Source organism: Callorhinchus milii, unplaced genomic scaffold, assembly GCF_018977255.1.
Source record: "Callorhinchus milii isolate IMCB2004 unplaced genomic scaffold, IMCB_Cmil_1.0 Scaffold2, whole genome shotgun sequence".
NCBI classification, from domain to species: Eukaryota; Metazoa; Chordata; class Chondrichthyes; order Chimaeriformes; family Callorhinchidae; genus Callorhinchus; species Callorhinchus milii.
Genome location: NW_024704743.1, coordinates 123,646,755 through 123,666,783, shown reverse-complemented (window position 1 = coordinate 123,666,783; position 20,029 = coordinate 123,646,755). Strand labels below are relative to the sequence as shown.

General features: G+C 51.2%; 1 protein-coding gene and 1 non-coding gene across 2 annotated transcripts in view; both read left to right on the top strand.

The window, feature by feature from the left end:
• Window positions 1-248: 248 nt before the first annotated feature.
• Window positions 249-20,029, top strand: part of ccdc12 (coiled-coil domain containing 12) — a 24,617-nt gene continuing 4,836 nt past the window's right edge. The window contains exons 1-12 of the mRNA XM_042331714.1: window positions 249-335; window positions 9,257-9,333; window positions 13,773-13,852; window positions 14,339-14,400; window positions 14,572-14,606; window positions 14,811-14,887; window positions 15,567-15,664; window positions 15,962-16,078; window positions 17,309-17,398; window positions 17,763-17,872; window positions 18,296-18,468; window positions 19,800-19,894. Of these exons, the coding sequence (XP_042187648.1) occupies window positions 249-335; window positions 9,257-9,333; window positions 13,773-13,852; window positions 14,339-14,400; window positions 14,572-14,606; window positions 14,811-14,887; window positions 15,567-15,664; window positions 15,962-16,078; window positions 17,309-17,398; window positions 17,763-17,872; window positions 18,296-18,468; window positions 19,800-19,894 (1,101 nt within the window). The remainder of the gene's footprint in view (window positions 336-9,256; window positions 9,334-13,772; window positions 13,853-14,338; window positions 14,401-14,571; window positions 14,607-14,810; window positions 14,888-15,566; window positions 15,665-15,961; window positions 16,079-17,308; window positions 17,399-17,762; window positions 17,873-18,295; window positions 18,469-19,799; window positions 19,895-20,029) is intronic.
• trnav-cac lies at window positions 2,974-3,047 on the top strand. Its single transcript has one exon. It is a non-coding gene; the product is annotated as a tRNA-Val (tRNA).

Sequence of the window (20,029 nt, the reverse complement as noted above, 5' to 3'; positions counted from 1 at the left end):
GTTGCGAACACCTGCATTGCACAAGGCGTGGGATCCTGGTGGCGCGGGGACTGCCGGGATACAGGAGGACTGATGGCGGGCTGTGGCGCGGGGGCTGCCGGGATGCAGGAGGACTGATGGCGGGCTGTGGCGCGGGGGCTGCCGGGATGCAGGAGGACTGATGGCGGGCTGTGGCGCGGGGGCTGCCGGGATGCAGGAGGACTGATGGCGGGCTGTGGCGCGGGGTTTGCCGGGATACAGGAGGAGTGATGGCGGGGCGCGGCGCCGGGATGCTGCAGGAGGAGGCGCTGAAGCGGAAAGAGCGGCTGCGGGCTCTGAGGGAGCGGCACGGCCAGGTGAGGCCTCGGGCAGCGTTTCAACTGTACTCCCAGGCCTCGGGCTCGGCCTAGTTACAATAATATGATACCATTCCCTGCATTTGATACAGCGCCTTATCACGTCTTCAAGACGCCTCAGCAGCGTCCCACAGCAGCCTTAATATTATACTAATATAACACACAATAATATAATAATACAGCGTACACACACAATAACATAATATAATGTACACACACAATAACATAATATAATGTACACACACACAATAACTAACATGTACACACAATAACAATATAACGTACACACAACAATATAACGTACACACAGAAAATAACATAATATAATGTACACACAATAACATAATATAATGTGCACACACAATAACATATAATGTACACACACACAATAACTAACATGTACACACAATAACAATATAATGTACACACAATAACAATATAACATGTACACACACAATAACATAATATAACACACACAGAAAATAACATAATATAACGTACACACACAATAACATAATATAATGTACACACACAATAACATAATAATATAACATGTACACACACATAATAACATAATATAACATATACACACACATAATAACATAATATAACATGTACACACACACAATAACATAATATAACACATACACTCAGACAATAACATAATATAACACATACACTCAGACAATAACATAATATAAAACACATACAGACCATAACATAACACGTACACACAGACAATAACAATATAACACACATGCAATAATATAATATAACACGCACAGACTATAATATAAGACTCACCGGCTATAATATAATATAAACACACATACTATAATATAATAATATAACACACACAGGCTATAATATAATATAAACACACACAGAAAATAATATAATAATATAACACTCACACAGACTATAATATAACACACACAGACTATAATATAACACACAAATAATGATAATAATAATCCTTGCATTTGATATAGCGCTTTTCACGTCGGGAGGACGTCCCAAAGCGCTTCACAGAACACACTGTAAAGTGAATTGACTGTATATTTGTGGGCGAACGCGGCAGCCAATTGCGCACAGCAATGTCCCACAAACAGTCGTAGATTGAAAATGACCAATTTATTATTGTTTTTGGTTTTGGAGGGATTATTATTAGGCTCTGTGTGGAGTAAGGAAACTTGCCCAAGGTTTCGCCCTCTGCCTGGAATTGAACTCAGGTCTCTCACTTGCAAAGCGAGTGCTCTAACCACTGAGCTACAGGACTCCATAATATAATAATATAACACACACAGACAATAATATAATAATATAACACACACTGACAATAATATGATAATTATAACACCGCATTCTATATATATACGCATTCTATAATATATAATACAGACCATAATATAATGTAACCCTGACAATATAATAATATAACACAGACCTAATATAAACCACAGACTGAGAATAATATAATAATAATAACTGATACTGTAAATAAGACTATTCAGAAACACAAAATACTTGGGTGAACAAAATATCAACCTCCTGCAGAGAATATCTTTTTTAGGACGCTCAAATATATTAAGAAAAGTAACCTCCATCCAGTTGTAACTTGCAGTTTTATTGGTCTGGCTGACCATCACTGAAAACCATTTAGGAATTACCTCTACCAAGTGATTTAAACTAATAATATAATAATAATCTAAGTAATCCAACAGACAGATTAAGAGAATAATGTATGTCATGCGAGAAGTGGGGTGGCTGAGCTGGCTCCCAGGTGACTTGAAGACAGAATGTCGGGAGTTTTCTGGCCGACAACCCCCAAATTGGTTATAAAATTTCTCCCTCACTCAATCCAAGGCGTTTGTGGGAGCACTGCTGGGTGCAAAGCAGTTGCCGTGTTCGCCCACAAAACATAGTCACCACACTTTAACTGTAAACATTTTGTGCAGTGCTATCTATCACCTTATGATAGCAATATAATATAATAATATAACACATCTTATTGCTATCATAAGGTGCTATATCAAATGTAAAGGTGAAGGTCTCCAGTCCGGGTCCTGACCAGGAGGGGCCGCAGTGTCCCAGGGCACTCACTGCTGATGGCAGCACAGCCCGGCCCGGCTCATCAGCAGGACCTGGAAGGGCCGACCAGTCACTGGGGGCCGGGAATCCTCCCCCTCAGCTCTGGTAACCCACAGCCAAAGCCCTAACTAACGGGGAGGGGGGTCCTCGCTGGACAAGCAGCGGGAAAGCTGCCGGACAGTGATATCAATGGCCGAGCGGTGTGGGTTTAGCCGGTTACACTCCAGCAGTTACCCCAACACACACTCTGGGATCCTCAATCCGAATGTCTCCAAATGGCCGTAGGTTTGTGTAATGGTCGACCCTATTGGAAAAGAGAAGGGAAGGAGTTCCTTTCTCTTTCTCGGTGTCCTGACCGACAGATAAAATTGGTCACTCACTTCATGGTTTGTGGGATGTTACTGACAAGCACACAGTCACTAATAATCCTTACATTTGATACAGTGTCTTTCACATTGGGATGGTGTCTCACAGCACTTCAGGATTCGCTGCAAATTGGAATGACTGGAACACGACAGCCAATTTGCACACAACGACATCCCTGTGGAGTCCTGTAGCTCAGTGGTTAGAGCACTCGCCTCACAAGCGAGAGGACCTGGGTTCGATTCCCGAGCAGGGCAAAACATTAGGCAAGTTTCCTTACTCCACGAACCTCTGTTTACATAGCAGTAAGTAGGAACCTGGTTGTTAATCGAATGGCGGATCGCTTTCTGGGGGTAATAATCCCTTCAAAAAAAATTTGGTTACTCAATCTACAATTGTTTGTGCGACACTGCTGTGCACAATTGGCTGCAGTGTTTTGCCCACACAATATACAGTCAATTCACTTCAGTATATTCTGTGAAATGCTTTTAAGACGTTTCGAAGACGTGATAAGGTGCTGTATCAAATGCAAGGATTATTATTATCCCACAAACAGCAGTGAAGTGAACGACCACTTTTTCTATCTGGGGGAATGTCGGCCAGGATGCCGGGAGAGAGAGAGAAACTCCTTTTCTTTTCTCAGGGCATAGATGGGGATTCGGTTTAATGTTTCAGCCGAAGGATGGTGTCTCTGACAATGCAGCGCTCCCCTCAGCACTGCGCTGGAGCATCAGTTTAAGACTACATGAGTTCCTAATCCCGATATGGGGGTTGAACCCACAAACTTTTAACTCGTGCTATGACTGAGCCAGGCTTCCCTTTACAGTAAATCCTGTGAAACGCTGAGAGAGGTCTTCCTGGTGTGAAAGGCATTGTATCCAAAGGATTACTATTCCTCCGCTCGACTGGCTCCGTCTTCTGCTTGTCCCTCGTCCCCTTTGCTCTACCATTGGGAGCGTGTTTGTGCCCCCAAACTCTAGAACTCTCTTCCTCTACCTCTGCGCCTTGCTCCTTCCCTATGAGTTCTCAGATCACTTCAGAAGACCTTCCTCATTGACCGTGCTTACTGTCACCTCCTCCCCCCTTCAGCTCAGTGTCAGTCTCCGCCACTGTTAAACGCTCTGAGACGCTGCCCCGCGTGAAGACGCCGTGTAAATGCAAGTTGTTGTTATATTGATCAATGTTCTGAGCTGGTTTGTGTGTGTGTAAAGGGCCTGTGTGTGGATATGTGTATGAGAGAGAAATGGTGTGTGTGAGTGAAGCAGAGCTTCTCAGTCACACACACACACACACACAATAAAGCGTTGCTCAGATGGCTGATGTTATTGTTTAAGGAGTAGTCAGGATTGTGGCTCGGGGAGCCAGCCTTTCGGAGCCCTGAGCTTTCTCTTTCTGCTCTGACGGATATAACCTTTCATTGTGCTGGAAACTCTGCCCCATTGTATGTGTGTGTTGGGGGGGTGGGGGGAAGAGAGGCTGTGTGTGTGTGTCCTCACAGACAGTACAATGTGAGGAAGTCCTGATGGTCACACACCTAGACACACACGCACACGCACACACACACACACACATACATACAATGGCACTGAGCTCATGGTAATGTTAAATGTTGAACTTTCTCTGTGAAGAGAAAGGTGAGAGGTGGAGTCCTGTAGCTTAGTGGTTAGAGCACTCGCCTTGCAAGCAAGAGGATCCGGGTTCGATTCCCGGGCAGGGCGAAACCTCAGGCACGTTTCCTTACTCTACACGCCTCTGCTTACCTAGGAAGTAGGAATCCAGTTATTAGTCGATTGGTGGATCACTTTTCTGGGGGGTAATAACCCCTTCATAAAAAAAGTGGTTGCACTGTTTGTGGGACACTCATGTTCTCTATTCCATGTTTTGTCCACAAAAAATAGTGACAACTCTTTATAGTACATTCTGTGAAGCTCTTTGCAAAGTCAATGAAATAAGGCGCTATAAATGCAAGTATTATTTTTATTAATTGCCTATTTAAATTCAGAAGAAAAAAGCATTTCTCCCCACTCCTCCCTCAACTCTGTCTCCTTCCCTTTCCTTCCACAAATCCCTCCGTTCCTGATCTCTCGTCCTGCGCCCATTGCTCTCCCAAGTCTGCTTGTTCCTCAACCTTTGTGCCACCATAATAATAATAATAATCCTTGCATTTGAAATTGCGCTTTTCACGTCTTCTTGACGTCTCAAAGCGCTTCACAGAATAGATTGTAAAGTGTATATTTGTGGGTGAAACGCAGCAGCCAATTGCGCACAGCAATGTCGCACAAACAGTCGTGGATTGAAAATGACCAATTTATTTTTGTTTTGTTTTGGAGGGATTATTATGAGGCTCTGTGTGGAGTAAGGAAACTTGCCCAAGGTTTCGCCCTCTGCCTGGAATTGAACCCAGATCTCTTGCTTGCAAAGCGAGTGCTCTAACCACTGAGCTACAGGACTCCATGGGTGCCCAAGCGTATCTCTCCATTCCACCATCCTTCACAGCTCTCTTCAACTCGCTCTTAAAACCCCTGTGCCTCACACCTTTTCTCTTTGCCTTTGGCGTTTGCTCTCTGGGACATCCTCCTGATGTGAAAGCTGCTATATGTACATTGTATTAAAATTTTCCAAAAANCAATTTCTGTCTGTGCCCTGGGTCAACAATCTCATCCCCACCCTACTTCCCAGCTTGCTCCGAGATCCTGTGTGTAGGCACTGTATAAATCTGAGTTGTAGTTATTCACTTGTAGAGTGGAGTCCTGAAATATGGTTAGTACTCTCCAAGCGAGTGGACCTGGGTTTGAATCCCGGACAGGGCGAAACCTTAGACTAGTTTCTTTATTCCCCATGCCTCTGTTTACCCAGCAGCGAGTAGGAGCCCGGGTTTTAAGTTGATTGGCAAATCGCATTCCGGGGTAATAAAACCTGAAAAAAAGACTGTTTGTGGGACACTGCTGTGCGCAATTGGCTGCTGCGTTTCACCCATGAAATACATAGTATATTCGATGAAGTGCTTTGAAATTTCTCAACAACGTGATAAGGCCCCATCACCCCAGGCCTCTCCAGGCTCCCTGTCCCCCAGTAAATCAATTTCTGGTTTGTCACTGTCATCTCTAATTTCCTACATACCCCTCCCTCCCACCTCCCCCTGGGCTCGGCTTGCTCAGGCTAGTCGCCCTCCCCCGCCCTCCGCATCCCCCACATACACACACTCACATACACTCACACACACTCGCATGCACATACATCCTCACAGACATTCGCTCAAATATACACTCACTCACACACTCTTAACATAATATGAGCGCAGAGTAAAGCCAGTGTTTGAGCCCCAAATTATCCCAAAGCCAATCACCTAAGATTCTCAGCCCTGTCCCCACCATCGCCTGACTTATAGTATCCTCGACCTCCCCACCACTGTGTGGTGAAGTGCTCTGAGACGCCATTTGGCGTGGAGGGCGCTATATAAATCCAAGTTGTTGTTGGGGGTGGGGGGTGGGGGGTGGTCTGTGTGCGTGTAGGATGGGCTGTGTGTGCCTGGGTGGGGTCTTTACAAGTTGAGCTGTCTCTGTTCTAATGAGGGAGTGAGCAAGCAGCAGAAATGGGGCTGAGCTGTGCTGTGATTGTTTGGGTTTGGCTGACAGTGAGTGGCAGCCTCTGGCACTGACTCACACCTGAGCAGTGATAGCTGTCAATGCACATCATTGTAAACAATCACAGGCGTAACGTGTGTGTGAGCGAGCGAGCGAGCACCGGCACAAACACGATGGGAAGAGAGCAAGGAATGGGATTACGATACTATACAAAACTAAATAATAATTTGGTAATTCAATCCACGACTGTTTGTGGGACGCTGCTGTGCACAATTGGCTGCCGTGTTTTGCCCACAAAAATATACAGCCAATCCACTTTACAGTATATCCTGTGAAGCGCTTTGAGGTGTCTCGAAGACGTGATGAGGCGCTGTATCAAATGCAAGGATTATTCTTCTTATTATTAATATAGCGCCTTTCACGTCGGGAGGATGTCCCAAGGCGCTGGACAGTCAGGAATTTGCCGAAGGAGCGGTCGAAGAGGAGGGCTTTGTGGTGTGAGGAAATGGGGTTAGAGTAGAGAGCTCCAGTGGGGGAGCGAGCACCAGCCTGGAGGGCTGTAACCTTTGTGTCAGCGCCCGAGGCGAGAATGTGAAGACAACGAGAGGAGGTGAAGCTGGTGTAGAACTGGTTTGACTCAGTCTAGCAGCTTTGTTGACTGGATTGCAAAACAGTCTCAGGCTCACCCCACCCACTGGTGGCTGAGCCCTTTGTTTGGGGGTGGGGGGATCAGAGATTCCCAGGCTGCGAGGCCGCTCCCTTGCATGTTCCGTGGCCCGCTATTGAGTAACACTATTATACACAGCCCGAGCTGCAGCCTGGCGCATTGTCACTGTGCTACAACAACAACACATTACACTTGTATAGCGCCCTTCGCGTCAGAAAGGTATCCCAGAGCGCTGTATAATCGGGGGTTTCGGTCCCGAGCTGGGAGTTGGGGTCCAAAGGGGAAGAGGACGGGGCGATCGAAGAAGTAAGTCTTCAGACGGGACTTGAAGCAGGCAAGAAAGGGGTGAGGCAGAGGTCTCAGTGGCCTGAGGTGAGAGCGGTGGCGAAGGTGGGCAATGTTGTGGAGGTGTGGAGAGGTGGAACGGAACACGGCACAAATGTGGGGTTTGAAGGATACCTGAGGGTCGAAAGTGACACAGAGGTTTCGGATTGGCTTGGTGAGGTGAAGAGTGCGGCCATGAATGGTGATAGTGTCAGCGGCTGAGGTGAGGAGGCGCTGCCGGGAGCCAAGCAGACGACTCTGTCTTGCCAACATTGAGCTGGAGGAAGTTGGCTCTCATCCAGGACTTGATGACAGACAGACAATTTGCTGGGACATTAATAGTCCCGGAGTCCAGGGTGGAGGCGGCGAGATAGAGTTGTGTGTCATCCACATACATGTGGAAATTGACCCCTTGCCTACGGATGACATTGCCGAGCGGGAGCCTGTATAGATTGAAGGGGAGGGGACCGAGGACAGAACCCTGAGGGACGCCACACATGACAGTGCGGGGGATAGAGGAGAAGCTGTTGGTGGACACAAAGTGCACTGACCAGAGCGAGGCCCACAGCCTGCGCGCCACACTAACCACACTGCGTGTTTGCTCCCAACCTCGGAGCTGGCCCGGGTGGCTGCGAGCACTGCCGTCACCCCAATTCAGTGTCCCTGACGTAGCGTGCCGTTAAACACTGGGGCCTTCCTGCTTCTATGCTGATCTCCTGGTTGGGGGTGGAGGGGGGGTTGGCGGAGATTAGGGGATTTTCTTTTTGGCAGCCGCGTGTCCTAACACACGCAGAAACCCATCACCGTGCATAAGAGTCTCCAAACCGAGCTGAGAATTCCATGCAATTCACCCATACATGGAAATCCCAGAGATACGTTGTTGGTCTGGAAGGCGCTCTCTCTCCCTGAAGGGATGCATTCTGCTTACCTAACCAGTGGGAGAGTGGGGGGGGAACCTGCAGCCTGTGGCGGGTGTTTATGTTGTGCGCGCGTGTGCTCACGATAGTGTGAGCCCATGTATATCATAGAATCTTACAGCACAGAAGGAAGCCATTCGGCCCATCGAGCCTGCACCGCCTTTTTGGAAAAACTACCAACCATTCTCATCCCACTCCCTCGCTCTGATCCCAGAGCCCTGCATATATTTCCTTTTTAAGTACCTATCCGATTCCCTTTTGAAAGCTTTTATTGAATCTGCTTCGACCACCCTTTCGGGCAGTGTGTTGCAGACTGTTAACAACTCTCTGGGTAAAAAAAAACTGTCTCCTCCCCTCTGGTTCTTATGCCAATTATATTAAATCTGTGTCCTCTGGTGACTGACCCACCCACCAGAGGAAACAAGTTTCACCCTGTCTACTCTATCAAAACCCCTCATAATTTTAAACCCCTCTGTTAATTCTTGTGAATGTTTGTGTTCGAGTAAGTGTGTGAATGAGCACGTGTGAGAATGAGTGTGTTTGACAGTGTGCATCGTGCATCCCTTGACTGGCTCCGTCCGGCCTTCCGCCTGTCCCTCATGCTCTCCATTCCACCATTGGCAGCCACGCTTTCAGCCGCCATGCCCCGAAACCCTAGAACACGCTTCCTCCATCCCTCCGCCTTGCCCCTTCCTTTCCCATCTTCAGATCGTGCCTGAAGACCTTCCTCTTTGACCGTGCCTGCGGTCACCTCCCCCTCCCCTCGCTCGCCGTCGAGCGCTCTGGGACGCTACCTTGCGTGAGGGGCGCCGTGTAAATACAAGTTGTGTGTGGTGTGTGTGTGTGTGTGTGTGTGTGTGCGCTGAGGCGGGACAGGGCAAAGTGTAGTGGAGTTTGCTGCTGTTGTGAAGTTGACACAAACACGCTGTGAGCAAGAGTCTCAGTATTCTATGTTCTGTGTGCTTTTATATAAAGAACCGGACTGAGGATGCAGGAGAACCAGCGAGGAAACAGCTGATACAGGAGCCTGCGGAAGTCGAGGGCAAACACAGGTCAGATCTCACTCCCACTATCCTTCCCACACCTTTATTTCAGATCAGCGCTGCACCCTTTGTGGTTTGATTGTGACATTAAATCTGTTGTGATTGAGCTGGGTGTAATGGTATTGAACTTCCTCAACCTTTCCCGTCACTATTTGTTGTCAGACGGGCTCAACCATTGGCGCTAACTCCCCCCATCCCACCCCCCTGGGGTCAGGACGTTATGGGTTTGAGCCCTCCACATGTTGGGGTCTCTGAGCTCACAGTCCAGGCTGATGATCCAGCCCAGCACTCGTGGGGAGGAGAGAGAGAGAGAGAGAGAGCCGCATTGTCAGAGACACTGTCCTTCAGATGAGACATTAAACCGAGTCTGTGCCTTGTTCAAGCGGTTATTCCGCAGCGCTGTTGGCAAAAGAGAAGGGAGTTTCTCTCTCTCTCCCGGTGTCCTGGCCGACAATCCCCCAGATACAATCACTCACTCAATTCACGGATGTTTGTGGGCACATCGCTGGGCAAAAGTTGGCAGTTGCGCTCGCCCACAAAACACAATCTCTACACTTCACTGTGGAGCCCTGTAGCTTAGTGGTTGAGCATTCGCCTCACACGTGAGACGACCTGAGTTTGATTTCCGGCCACGGAGAAAAGTTAGGCAAGTTTACTTACTACACACATCTCTGTTTACCCAACAATAAGTTGGAGCCCAGTTGTTAGTCGATTGGCGGATCGCTCTTACAGGGATAACAATCCCTTAAGAAGAAATAATCAATAAAAAATAATAATAATTTGGTCAATTAATCCATGATTATTTGTGGGACACTGCTGTGTGCAATCGGCAACCGCGTTTCGCCCACAAAATACAGTGAATTCACTTTACAGTATATTCAGTGAAGCGCTTTGAGACGAATAGAAGATGTAATAAGGAGCTATATCAAATGTAAGGATTATTATTATTAAGAACGTAAGAATTTGCTAAATGAAAGAAGACCAAGGTCCATCTGGTTTGCCTTCCACCATCCTGGCAATCGCTTGACATGTCATGTCCCAAACTATATACTGTACCCCAGATATTATTTTCTAGCAGAACTCTATCTAATTTGTCCTTGATACAAATTAATTTTTTGCTTTCACCGTCTCCCTATTATTATCCTGTAACGCACTTCGAGGCATCCTTACAACGTGATCAGGCATCGTATTGAATGTAAGGATTATTATAGTACAGTATTACTAATACTCGCTGTGTGAAGCACTGTGGCAGAAGGTTTGAACATAAGGCGTTGGATCAAATGGAATTTTTATTATCAGAGAACGACCATAACATCCTGTTCTCAAAGCCCTTCCTGGACACCCTGTTTCAGCTCTCAATTGCCATCTGTGTGTCACAGAAATGCCTTCTGAAGGCTGTCCTGAAATTGGAGTCCTGTAGCTCAGTGGTTAGAGGGCTTGCCTCGTGAGCAAGAGGACCCAGGTTTGATTCCCGGGCTGGGTGAAACTCTAGGCATTTTTCCTAACTCCACACACCTGCAATAAATAGGAACCTGGTTGTTAGTCGATTGGCGGATCTCTTTCCGGTGATGATAATAATCCCTTCAAAAATAGTACTAATAATTTGGTCACTTAATCCACGACTGTTTGTGGGACGCTGTTGTGTGCACAATTTGCTGCGTTTTGCCCACAAAATATACAGAGTATTCTGTGAAGCGCTTTGAGACGTCTCAACGACGTGATAAGGCTGTATCAAATGCAAGGATTATGATGATTATTATCTGAGAGCGTTGTTCCGGGTTTACTTTCTCAGTCCCGCTCAGCATCTTGGGTGTTGCTGCCGGGCAGAGGGTCCTAGGATATGGACTTCCCCCCCCACCCCCCATTTTGTTTTACTTCCACCGTCGGCAGCTGACTATACAATACGATTCACATTTACAAGGATCCTGTCACGCGGGAGGATGTCCCAAAAGGGATGAACACGGCGTGTGTGCATTGGGAGCTGCTTGTGTGTTTTCATGGTATGCCTATTTGTGGTTTGTCTGTGTGAGTGTTGGTGCGTGTCTGTGTGTTGTGCGTGCACATGCTTGTGTGGGTCTGCCTGTGTGTGTGTGTGTGTGTGCAGTGTCTGTGTGTGTGGCAACTATAAATTGAATGGCTTTGGTCACCTCGCCCAGTGTCCTTGGTGGTGAAATGCTCTCCCCACCCAGTTATAATCCACGTCACTGCTCTTTCCCAACAGCTTCACATTATAGCTGCTTAGTTCCCTTGTGAACTCTCTATCCTATTGTTCCCATCTCTGCTTATTTGGGATGGATTTCACATTCAAATGCACCTCTGAGTGAAGAAATCTCTCTCCTGTTCGCTTCAACGTAAATAATCCTGAGGCGGTGCTCACCTCCCCACGCATCCCCCCATCACCCCACCATGCCCTGTCGCCCTGGGTGAGGGGCACTGTAACTGCAAGTACATCCTCTCTCAGTCTCATCAGTCTCAGTGAGGTCAGCCCAGTTCAGCCCCTCTTTCTCTCTCTCTCTACACAGCCGATGTGTGCGGGTTTGTTTTCACACTAACACAAGGCAAGTCCAGGCTAGCACTGAGCGTGGCTGACAACACTCACTACACTACTCAGTGGAATTTCCCAATTCCCGACGGTTTCTCTCCCACGCACACATTCAGGAGGAGGTAGGTTTGAGCCCCCCCCACATGTTGGGGTCTCTGAGCTCACAGTTCAGGCTGATGCTCTAGCGCAGCGTTGGGGTGGGAGAGAGAGAGAAGGGGGGGAGCACAGCACTGGGAGAGACGCCGTCCTTCAGATGAGACGTTTGATAAGAGAAGGGAGTTTCTATCTCTCTCTCCTGGTGTCTGGTCGGTAATCCACAGATTAAGTGCTCATCTCTCTATAAATTCCATGTCAGGGAGTCCAGCCTGATTATTAATAATAATACTCCTCACATTTGATACAGGGCATTATCACAACATTGAGACGTCTCAAAGCGCTTCACAGGCTATACTGTAAAGTGAATTGTTTGTATATTTTGTGGGTGAAATGCGCATCTAATAGCGCACAACAGAGCCCCACAAACGTGGATTGAGTGACCAATTTTTTGAACGGGGATTATTGATTGTTGTACTGAGTGACTGCAGAGTGGAGCTTCCTGTAAACCATGATATACAATCTCGGACGTCGTTAAGCCCATCGCAGCCAGGACACTGCACTCACTCAACAAACTGCCCATCCCTTTGGAGAGCGGGTGGTGGGGACTCTGGGAGTAGATCAGATAGGCCACTCAGCTCCTGGTAACCCCGCAGCCAAAGCCCTAACTAACGGGGAGGGGGGTCCTCGCTGGACAAGCAGCGGGAAAGCTGCCGGACAGTGATATCAATGGCCGAGCGGTGTGGGTTTAGCCGGTTACACTCCAGCCGTTACCCCAACACACACTCTGGCCCCCCCACCCCCCAAGCCTTGGCTCTCACCAACCTGCGCCTAATAATAATCCTTGCATTAATCCATGCAGCAAAACACAGCAGCTAATTGCGCACCGCAGTGTCCCACAAACAGTCGTGGATTGAGTAACCAAATTTTTTTGTGAAAGGGATTATTATCCCCGGAAACATGATCTGTCAATCGACTAACAACCAGGTTCCTGCTTACTTCTGGGTAAACAGTGGCGTATGGAGTAAGGAAACTTGCCCAACATTTCTCCCTGCCCGGGAATCGTACCTGGACCTGTCGCTTGTGAGGCGAGGGCTCTAGCAACAACAAAATCACATTGGTAAAGCGCCTTTCACGTCGGGAGGACGTCCCAAGGCGCTGGGAGCTACAGGACTCCATTGTAGCTGTCCGGAATTAGGTAAGCAGGACGCGTCCATCCAGGGGGAGAGAGCACATTCCATTCCAACAATATCTCTGGGATTTCCAAGTGGAGGTGGGAATGAGTGTGAGATATAGGAGAAAACCGGCTGCATTGTTTACCCTGATTCCCCTGCCTCACTGTGGTGTCTTTTGCCATCTGGTGGTTACTGTGCGCTGCATGTAGAAGCAACCATTATTTGACTAACATTTGTTGTGTTAGACACAGCACCTTATTAATAACATCAAAACGTCTCAAATCACCTTGTATAGTTCTTTTGTAATTGTAGTAATATAATCATTGCATTTGATACAGCGCATTATCTCACGGTTGAGACGTCTCAAAGCGTTTCACAGAGTATACTGTAAAATGGATTGGGTGGCAAACCGCGGCAACATCTCTGGGGTCTCTGGGCTGGATGCGGGGAAGGGGTATCTGGGTGAATGTGGTGGTGGGGGGCGGTCAGTCTCTGCGGTAAGTGCGGAGGAAGGTGGGGTGTCGGTGCCTGTCTGGTGACAGTCTGGTGACAGAGCGACTCTCACCCTCCTCACAGGCTGGGGGCTGAGACTGATAGAAACACCTGAGACTGAGAGGTTGCCCTCCCCCCACCCACAGGGACCTGAAGCTGAGGAACTATGTGCCTGAGGACGTGGAGCTGAAGGAGCGGCAGGTCCCCAAAGCCAGGCCTGTGCCAGGTCAGTGGAGACAGCGTATACCCCCTCCACCCAGTCTGGTTCTCCTCCCTGCAGTCTGGGGGACGCTGCCGGGCTGGGGAGAAGGGGGCTGAGGGACGTGGGCTGCTGGGCTAGGAAGTGGGGGGTTTGCTGGCCTCGAGGGGGAGGTGGGTTCTCGAGTAGGTTGTTGCTGGACTGGGGGGAGAGGCTGCAGGCTGGGGCGGAGGTGCTGCAGGTGGTGGGTGGGGGGGCGCTGATGAGAGGTGTTGCTGGCTGGGGGCAGGGGCTGCAGGGAGGGGCTGTCAGACTGGGGGGAGGGACTGGGGGCTGGGGGGGTATTACCGGGTTGGGAAAGGGGCTGTGGGTTGGGGAGCGGATGGGGGTTGGTAGAGGGTGTTGCCAGGCTGAGGGAGGGTCTGTGGGCTGAGGGAGGGGCTGTGGGCTGGGGGGGGCTGTGGGCTGGGGGGGGGGGGTTTCTGTCAGGCTGACTCTCTGCTTGTTCCCCAGTGGAGGAGAAGGTGAAGGAGCAGCTGGAAGCAGCCAAACCGAACTCCATCATTGAGGAAGTGGTGAGTGTGATGGGCTTTGCTGAGGGATTGGGTTCGAGAGTAGGGTGTTGGTGGGTTGGGTTCTGGGGCAGAGCATTGATGGGTTGGGTTCTGGAGGAGGTTGAGGTGCGGCAGTTTTCCTGTTGTTTGAGAGCACTGTGCTCACATAGACTATTTCATGTTTTGTTACAGGATTTGGCAAATCTTGCTCCGAGGAAGCCTGACTGGTAGGTTCTCACCCCGGGCTGAGGGCTGGGTGGTGAGGGGCTGGGAGTGAGGGATGGTGGTGAAGGGTTGGGGCTGAGGGCAGGAGGGTGAGGGGCTGAGGGCAGGAGGGTGAGGGGCTGAGGCGATGGGGGTGAGGGGGTAGGGCTGAGGCGATGGGTGCCGCTGGCAGTTCACAGCTCACACTCACTAAACGCTGTTTACAGGGATCTGAAACGGGACGTGGCCAAGAAGCTGGAAAAGCTGGAGAAGAGGACGGAGCGCGCCATCGCTGAGCTAATCCGTACGTCACTGACAGCGCCTTCCTGAGCTCACACCCCCTCCTGCCCCTCCCACAGCCACACCCCCTCCTGCCCCTCCCACAGCCACACCCCCTGCCCCTCCCACAGCCACACCCCCTCCTGCCCCTCCCACAGCCACACCCCCTCCTGCCCCTCCAGCCACACCCCCTCCTGCCCTCCCACAGCCACACCCCCCCCCTCCCACAGCCACACCCCCTCCTGCCCCTCCCACAGCCACACCCCCTCCTGCCCCTCCCACAGCCACACCCCCTCCTGCCCCTCCCACAGCCACACCCCCTCCTGCCCCTCCCACAGCCACACCCCCTCCTGCCCCTCCCACAGCCACACCCCCTCCTGCCCCTCCCACAGCTACACCCCCTGCCCCTCCCACAGCCACACCCCTCCTGCTCCTCGCACAGCCACACCCCCGAGGGTACGAGAGCGAACGTGTACAGGGAATGCACACGAGGAGTGCGTGTGAGAGAGAGAGAGAGAGAGTGTGAATGTCAGAGTGTGTGAGTGAGTGAAAGAGAGTGTGTGTGAGGTGGTGTGTAGTGTGAGTGCGTGGGGTGGAGGGATCCGGGGAGATGGGGTGGCATGTGGGTGCGGTGGGGGGCAGAGAGGGTGCGGTGTTTCTGCCCGCCATGACTGACACGTCTCTTGCTCGCTGACTGCTCACAGGCGCGGTGGACCTGGATGCCATCGCAGATGAGACGGAGAGGAAAGCGCTGGAGGGAATCATCAGTAACTTCGGGCAGACTCCATGTCAGCTCCTGAAGGTGAGACCACAAGGAAGCCTGACCTCTCCCCCAAGACTTCCCTTATCCCCAACACTTCCCTCCCCCAACATCTCCCCCTCCCCCAACACTCCCTTACCCCCAACACTTCCCTCCAACACTTCCCTCCAACACCTCCCCTCCCCCAACACGCCCCATTCCCCCCTCGAAGCTCCCTCCCCAAACACACCCTTCCCCCCCTAACACTTCCCCATTCCCAGGAGCAACGATCGGCTGGCGGGTTGGTAATGGGGGGCAGGGATTGACTGGCGGGCGGGTTAATGGCTGCTGTGATTGCAGGAGGCACACCCCACGAGGCTGACCATGGAGAACGCTGCCCGACGCCGCGCTCGCTTCGACACCTACACCCTGGACGTCTTCGAGCACCTCGGCCATCTCAAGTCCTTCTTCGTGGAGGTGACCCTCGGTGGGGGAGGGGAGAGGGGGGAGAGGGGAAAGAATGAGAGAGAAAATGGAGGGAGGAAAGAAAGAGGGAACGAATGAGAGAGGCAGTGAGAGAGGGGTTTTTTGATCAGGGTGGTGTGACTGTGAGTGATGGAGTGATTTTTGTTTTTGCCCAACGGGTGTCTGACACACACAGAAACCCATCACCGTTGCTTAAGAGTCTCCAAACCAAACTGAGAACTGCTGGAGTGTAACCGGCTAAACCCACACCGCTCGGCCATTGATATCACTGTCCGGCAGCTTTCCCGCTGCTTGTCCAGCGAGGACCCCCCTCCCCGTTAGTTAGGGCTTTGGCTGGGGGTTACCAGGAGCTGAGGGGGAGGAATCCCCGGCCCCCAGTGACTGGTCGGCCCTTCCAGCTCCTGCTGATGAGCCGGGCGGGCTGTGCTGCCATCAGCAGTGAGTGCCCCGGGACACTGCGGCCCCTCCTGGTCAGGACCCGGACTGGAGACCGGCACAGAGGGGGGGCTGGATTCTGACATTTTGTTGCCCAACATGTCACCCTGGAGCCAATTCCCCCCAAGTCACAAGTTGGTTGTTTGACGTCCCAAGTGTGGGTCTGAGCCCGAGGTCACCAGGTGGGTGGCAGGTCAGGAGCTCTCTGTGAGCTTCCTGTGGGCATCACAGCTCAGCATGAAATGTGTGAGAGCATTGCCACCATCTTCCTGCCCACAGCTCGGGCACACATTCCTTCCCATTGAGTGATGGTCCCACGATTTGGACGTGTGGAATTTAAGTAGCAGCTGCTGACCTCTCTGGGTGGATTCCAGCCGCTGGATGTGTTCACAAACTCGGACTCCACGTAGCGCCTTCCAGCAGCTGTCACCTGAAGCCTCAAGAGTTTCCTCATCGGGAGGGAAACGAGAGAGGGAAGGATAGTGGGAAGGAGGGAGAGAGAGAGGGAATAAGGGAGGGTGGCGTGGGTTGCTGCCATCGGGAACTGGTCTCTTTTCTCACTGTTTTCTCACTCTCTCTGTCACTCTCCCATTTTCTCTCACTCCCTGTCTCTCTCACACACTCTCACTCACTTTCTCCCACTCACTGTCTCTCTCATTCTCACCATCTCACACACTGTCTCACTCTCTGTCCCTCACACTCACTCTCTGTCTTACTCTCTGTCTCTCTTCTCTCTCACACACATTCACACTCTCTCTCACTCACTGTCCCATTCTCTCGCTCCAGGGAATCAGTGATGACATTCCTCTGGTCCAGGCTGTTGTTCCCAAGAATCAGGCTCATTCGTTCATCACACAGGGATACCCCGACCTGCTGGTGAGTGTGTCCCCGCCTCCATCCCCAGCCCCCCCACGCAGCAAACCCCACACGGGGCCAACTCCAGCCTTAGCAAGGAGTGCGCAGGGAAGGGGGGGATGAGGGGAGATCGCTGGGGCGGGTGGGGGAGGTGAGAGAAAGGCAGGGGGAATGAGGTGGGAGCGGAGGCGGTGAGGGCAGGGGGAGGGGGAGTGGAGTGTGTGTGTGGGTGGGGGGATGTCCGGGGGGTATGTATGTGTAGGGCGGAACTATTTTCCTGTGAATGATGGGTGTACTCAAGCACAGTCACTACACTTGCCGCCGTTGCCCATGTTGATTGTGGAGACTGACAGCTTGGCTGTGTGTGTGTGTGTGTGTTTGGCAGGTCACAGTGAGTGTGAACGGGCTGATCGGAGCCCATGGCTGGCTGCCCTACGACAAGAACATCTCCAACTACTTCACCTTTACACGGGACCCCACCTCGGCCAGCGTCAAGTGAGTGTCCACACCTGCCCCCCACCCTCCACCCATTCCCCCCACGCCCGCACCCCCACCATGCTCACACTCCCCCCATCCCGCCCCCCATGCTTCCCTCTCCCACGCTCACACCCCCCCACTCACCCATTCACCCCACGTCCGCACCCCCACCATGCTCACACTCCCCCCCCCGCCCCCCATGCTCCCCCCTCCCACCACGCTCACCCCACCTCATGCTCACAGTCCCATAAGCGCTCACACTCCCCACACAAGCTTATACCCCCCACACACTTATCCCCACGCACTCCCCCCTCCCCCAGTGTTCACCCTCTCCCCTCGTGTCCCCCTCTCCCCTCGCATTCACCCTCTCCCCTCGCGCTCATCCCCCACACTGACCTCACCCCCACTCCCCACACTGACCGCCCTGTGATTGCTCCTCAGGACACAGCGGATCCTCTCAGGCCCCTTCGCTCCCGGGGCTGAGCTGTCAGCCCGGACACTGGTCGTGTCTCACGATGGCAAACTCCTGTTCAGCGGCGGCCACTGGGACAACAGTGTGCAGGTCACCTCCCTGAGCAAAGGCAAAGTGACCGGACATGTCACCAGGCACATCGGTCAGTCACTGAGGGCGGGCGGATGAGGGGGCAGGAGTGCAGGGGGCAAGCGGTGGGGGCAGAGGGGGAATTTGTGGTCTGAGAAGGAGACAAATCGGTGTCTCACAGTAAAGTACCCATGGAGTCAATGGGATGGATATAGTAACCTTCTGGGGTTAAACCGAGGACCCACTTGTGCTCTGACTACCCGGCCGTAAGAACTTTGGAACAGGAGGAGGCCATTCAGCCCCTCGAGCCCATCCCACCTGTTTGATCATGGCTGACCTATACTTCAACTGCATTTACCCACTTTTTCACCATATCCTGTAGCTTAGTGGTTAGAGCACTCACCTCTAAGAGAGAGGACCTGAATCTCCCAGATACAATCATTCGCTCGTTTCACGGCTGTTTGGGACACGCTGCTGTGCGCTGGTGTGTTCACCTACACAATGTACAATAATAATTTTTGCAACAAAAAACAGAAGTCGCTGCGAACTCTCATCAGGTCAGGCGGCATCTATGGAGAAAGGAAAGTGAGTCGACGTTTCGGGTCCACAACCCTTCGTCAGAACTGGGGCACGTTGGGAGGGAGAGGCTTTTAAGGGCTAAGGGAGAAGGGGGGAGTCAGGGCAAGGAAGACAAAGGAGAAAATGGGGTAGAGGATAGGGGATGATGGGTTAAAGAGGTCTTAATGATGCAGAAAAAGGAGGGATTGCAACAAAACAGGCAGATCAGGGAGAGAAAAGGTGCGTCTGGGGTCCAAGATGATGTGGTGATGGTCACAGAAGAGGAGGTGGGGGAAGGTGAGCTGTTATGGTTTGAAATTGTTGAAATGAACATTGAGGCCAGAGGGCTGTAAGGTCCCCAGCAGGTAAATGAGGTGCTGTTCCTCGAGCTTGTGCTGTGGCTCATTGGAAAAGCGTAGGAGATGAGGAGACGACAATAATTTTTGCATTTGATATCGCAGCTTATCAAATCGTCAAGACATCTTAAAGCGCTTCAAAGTGTATTGACGGTATATACGCAGCAGTATCCCATAAACAGCTGTGGAGTGAGCGACCAATTTTATTGGGGGGATTGTTGGCCAGGACACTGGGAGAGGGAAAACTCCCTTCTCTTTTTGAATAGCATCGCGAGATATTTAACATCCGACTGAACAGGCAAACGGGACCTCGGTTTAATGTCACGTGGAAACGTCTCAAAGCCCTTCACTGAATTGTTGCCAAGTGGAAACTCCCAGATGCAAAGGGCGGTATACATGTGTAATTTGTTGTTGTTGTAGTGACTGTGTGTTTGATTGCAGCAGTGTAAGGGTGGGAGTGTGGGGGCTGACGCTGTGTGTCTCTCTCCAGATATCGTGACCTGCCTCGCACTGGACCTTTGTGATATCTACCTCATCTCTGGCTCCCGAGACACCACCTGTATGGTCTGGCAGATCATTCAACAGGTAGTGTAACCCGATTACTGTAGAGAGCTCCAGTGGGGGAGCGAGCACCAGGACAGACACGGTGGGCAGAGAGCAGGGAACGGGATTAGAGTGACGTGGAGCACGGGGCTGGATTTCCGGGTGAGGTTGAGCTGT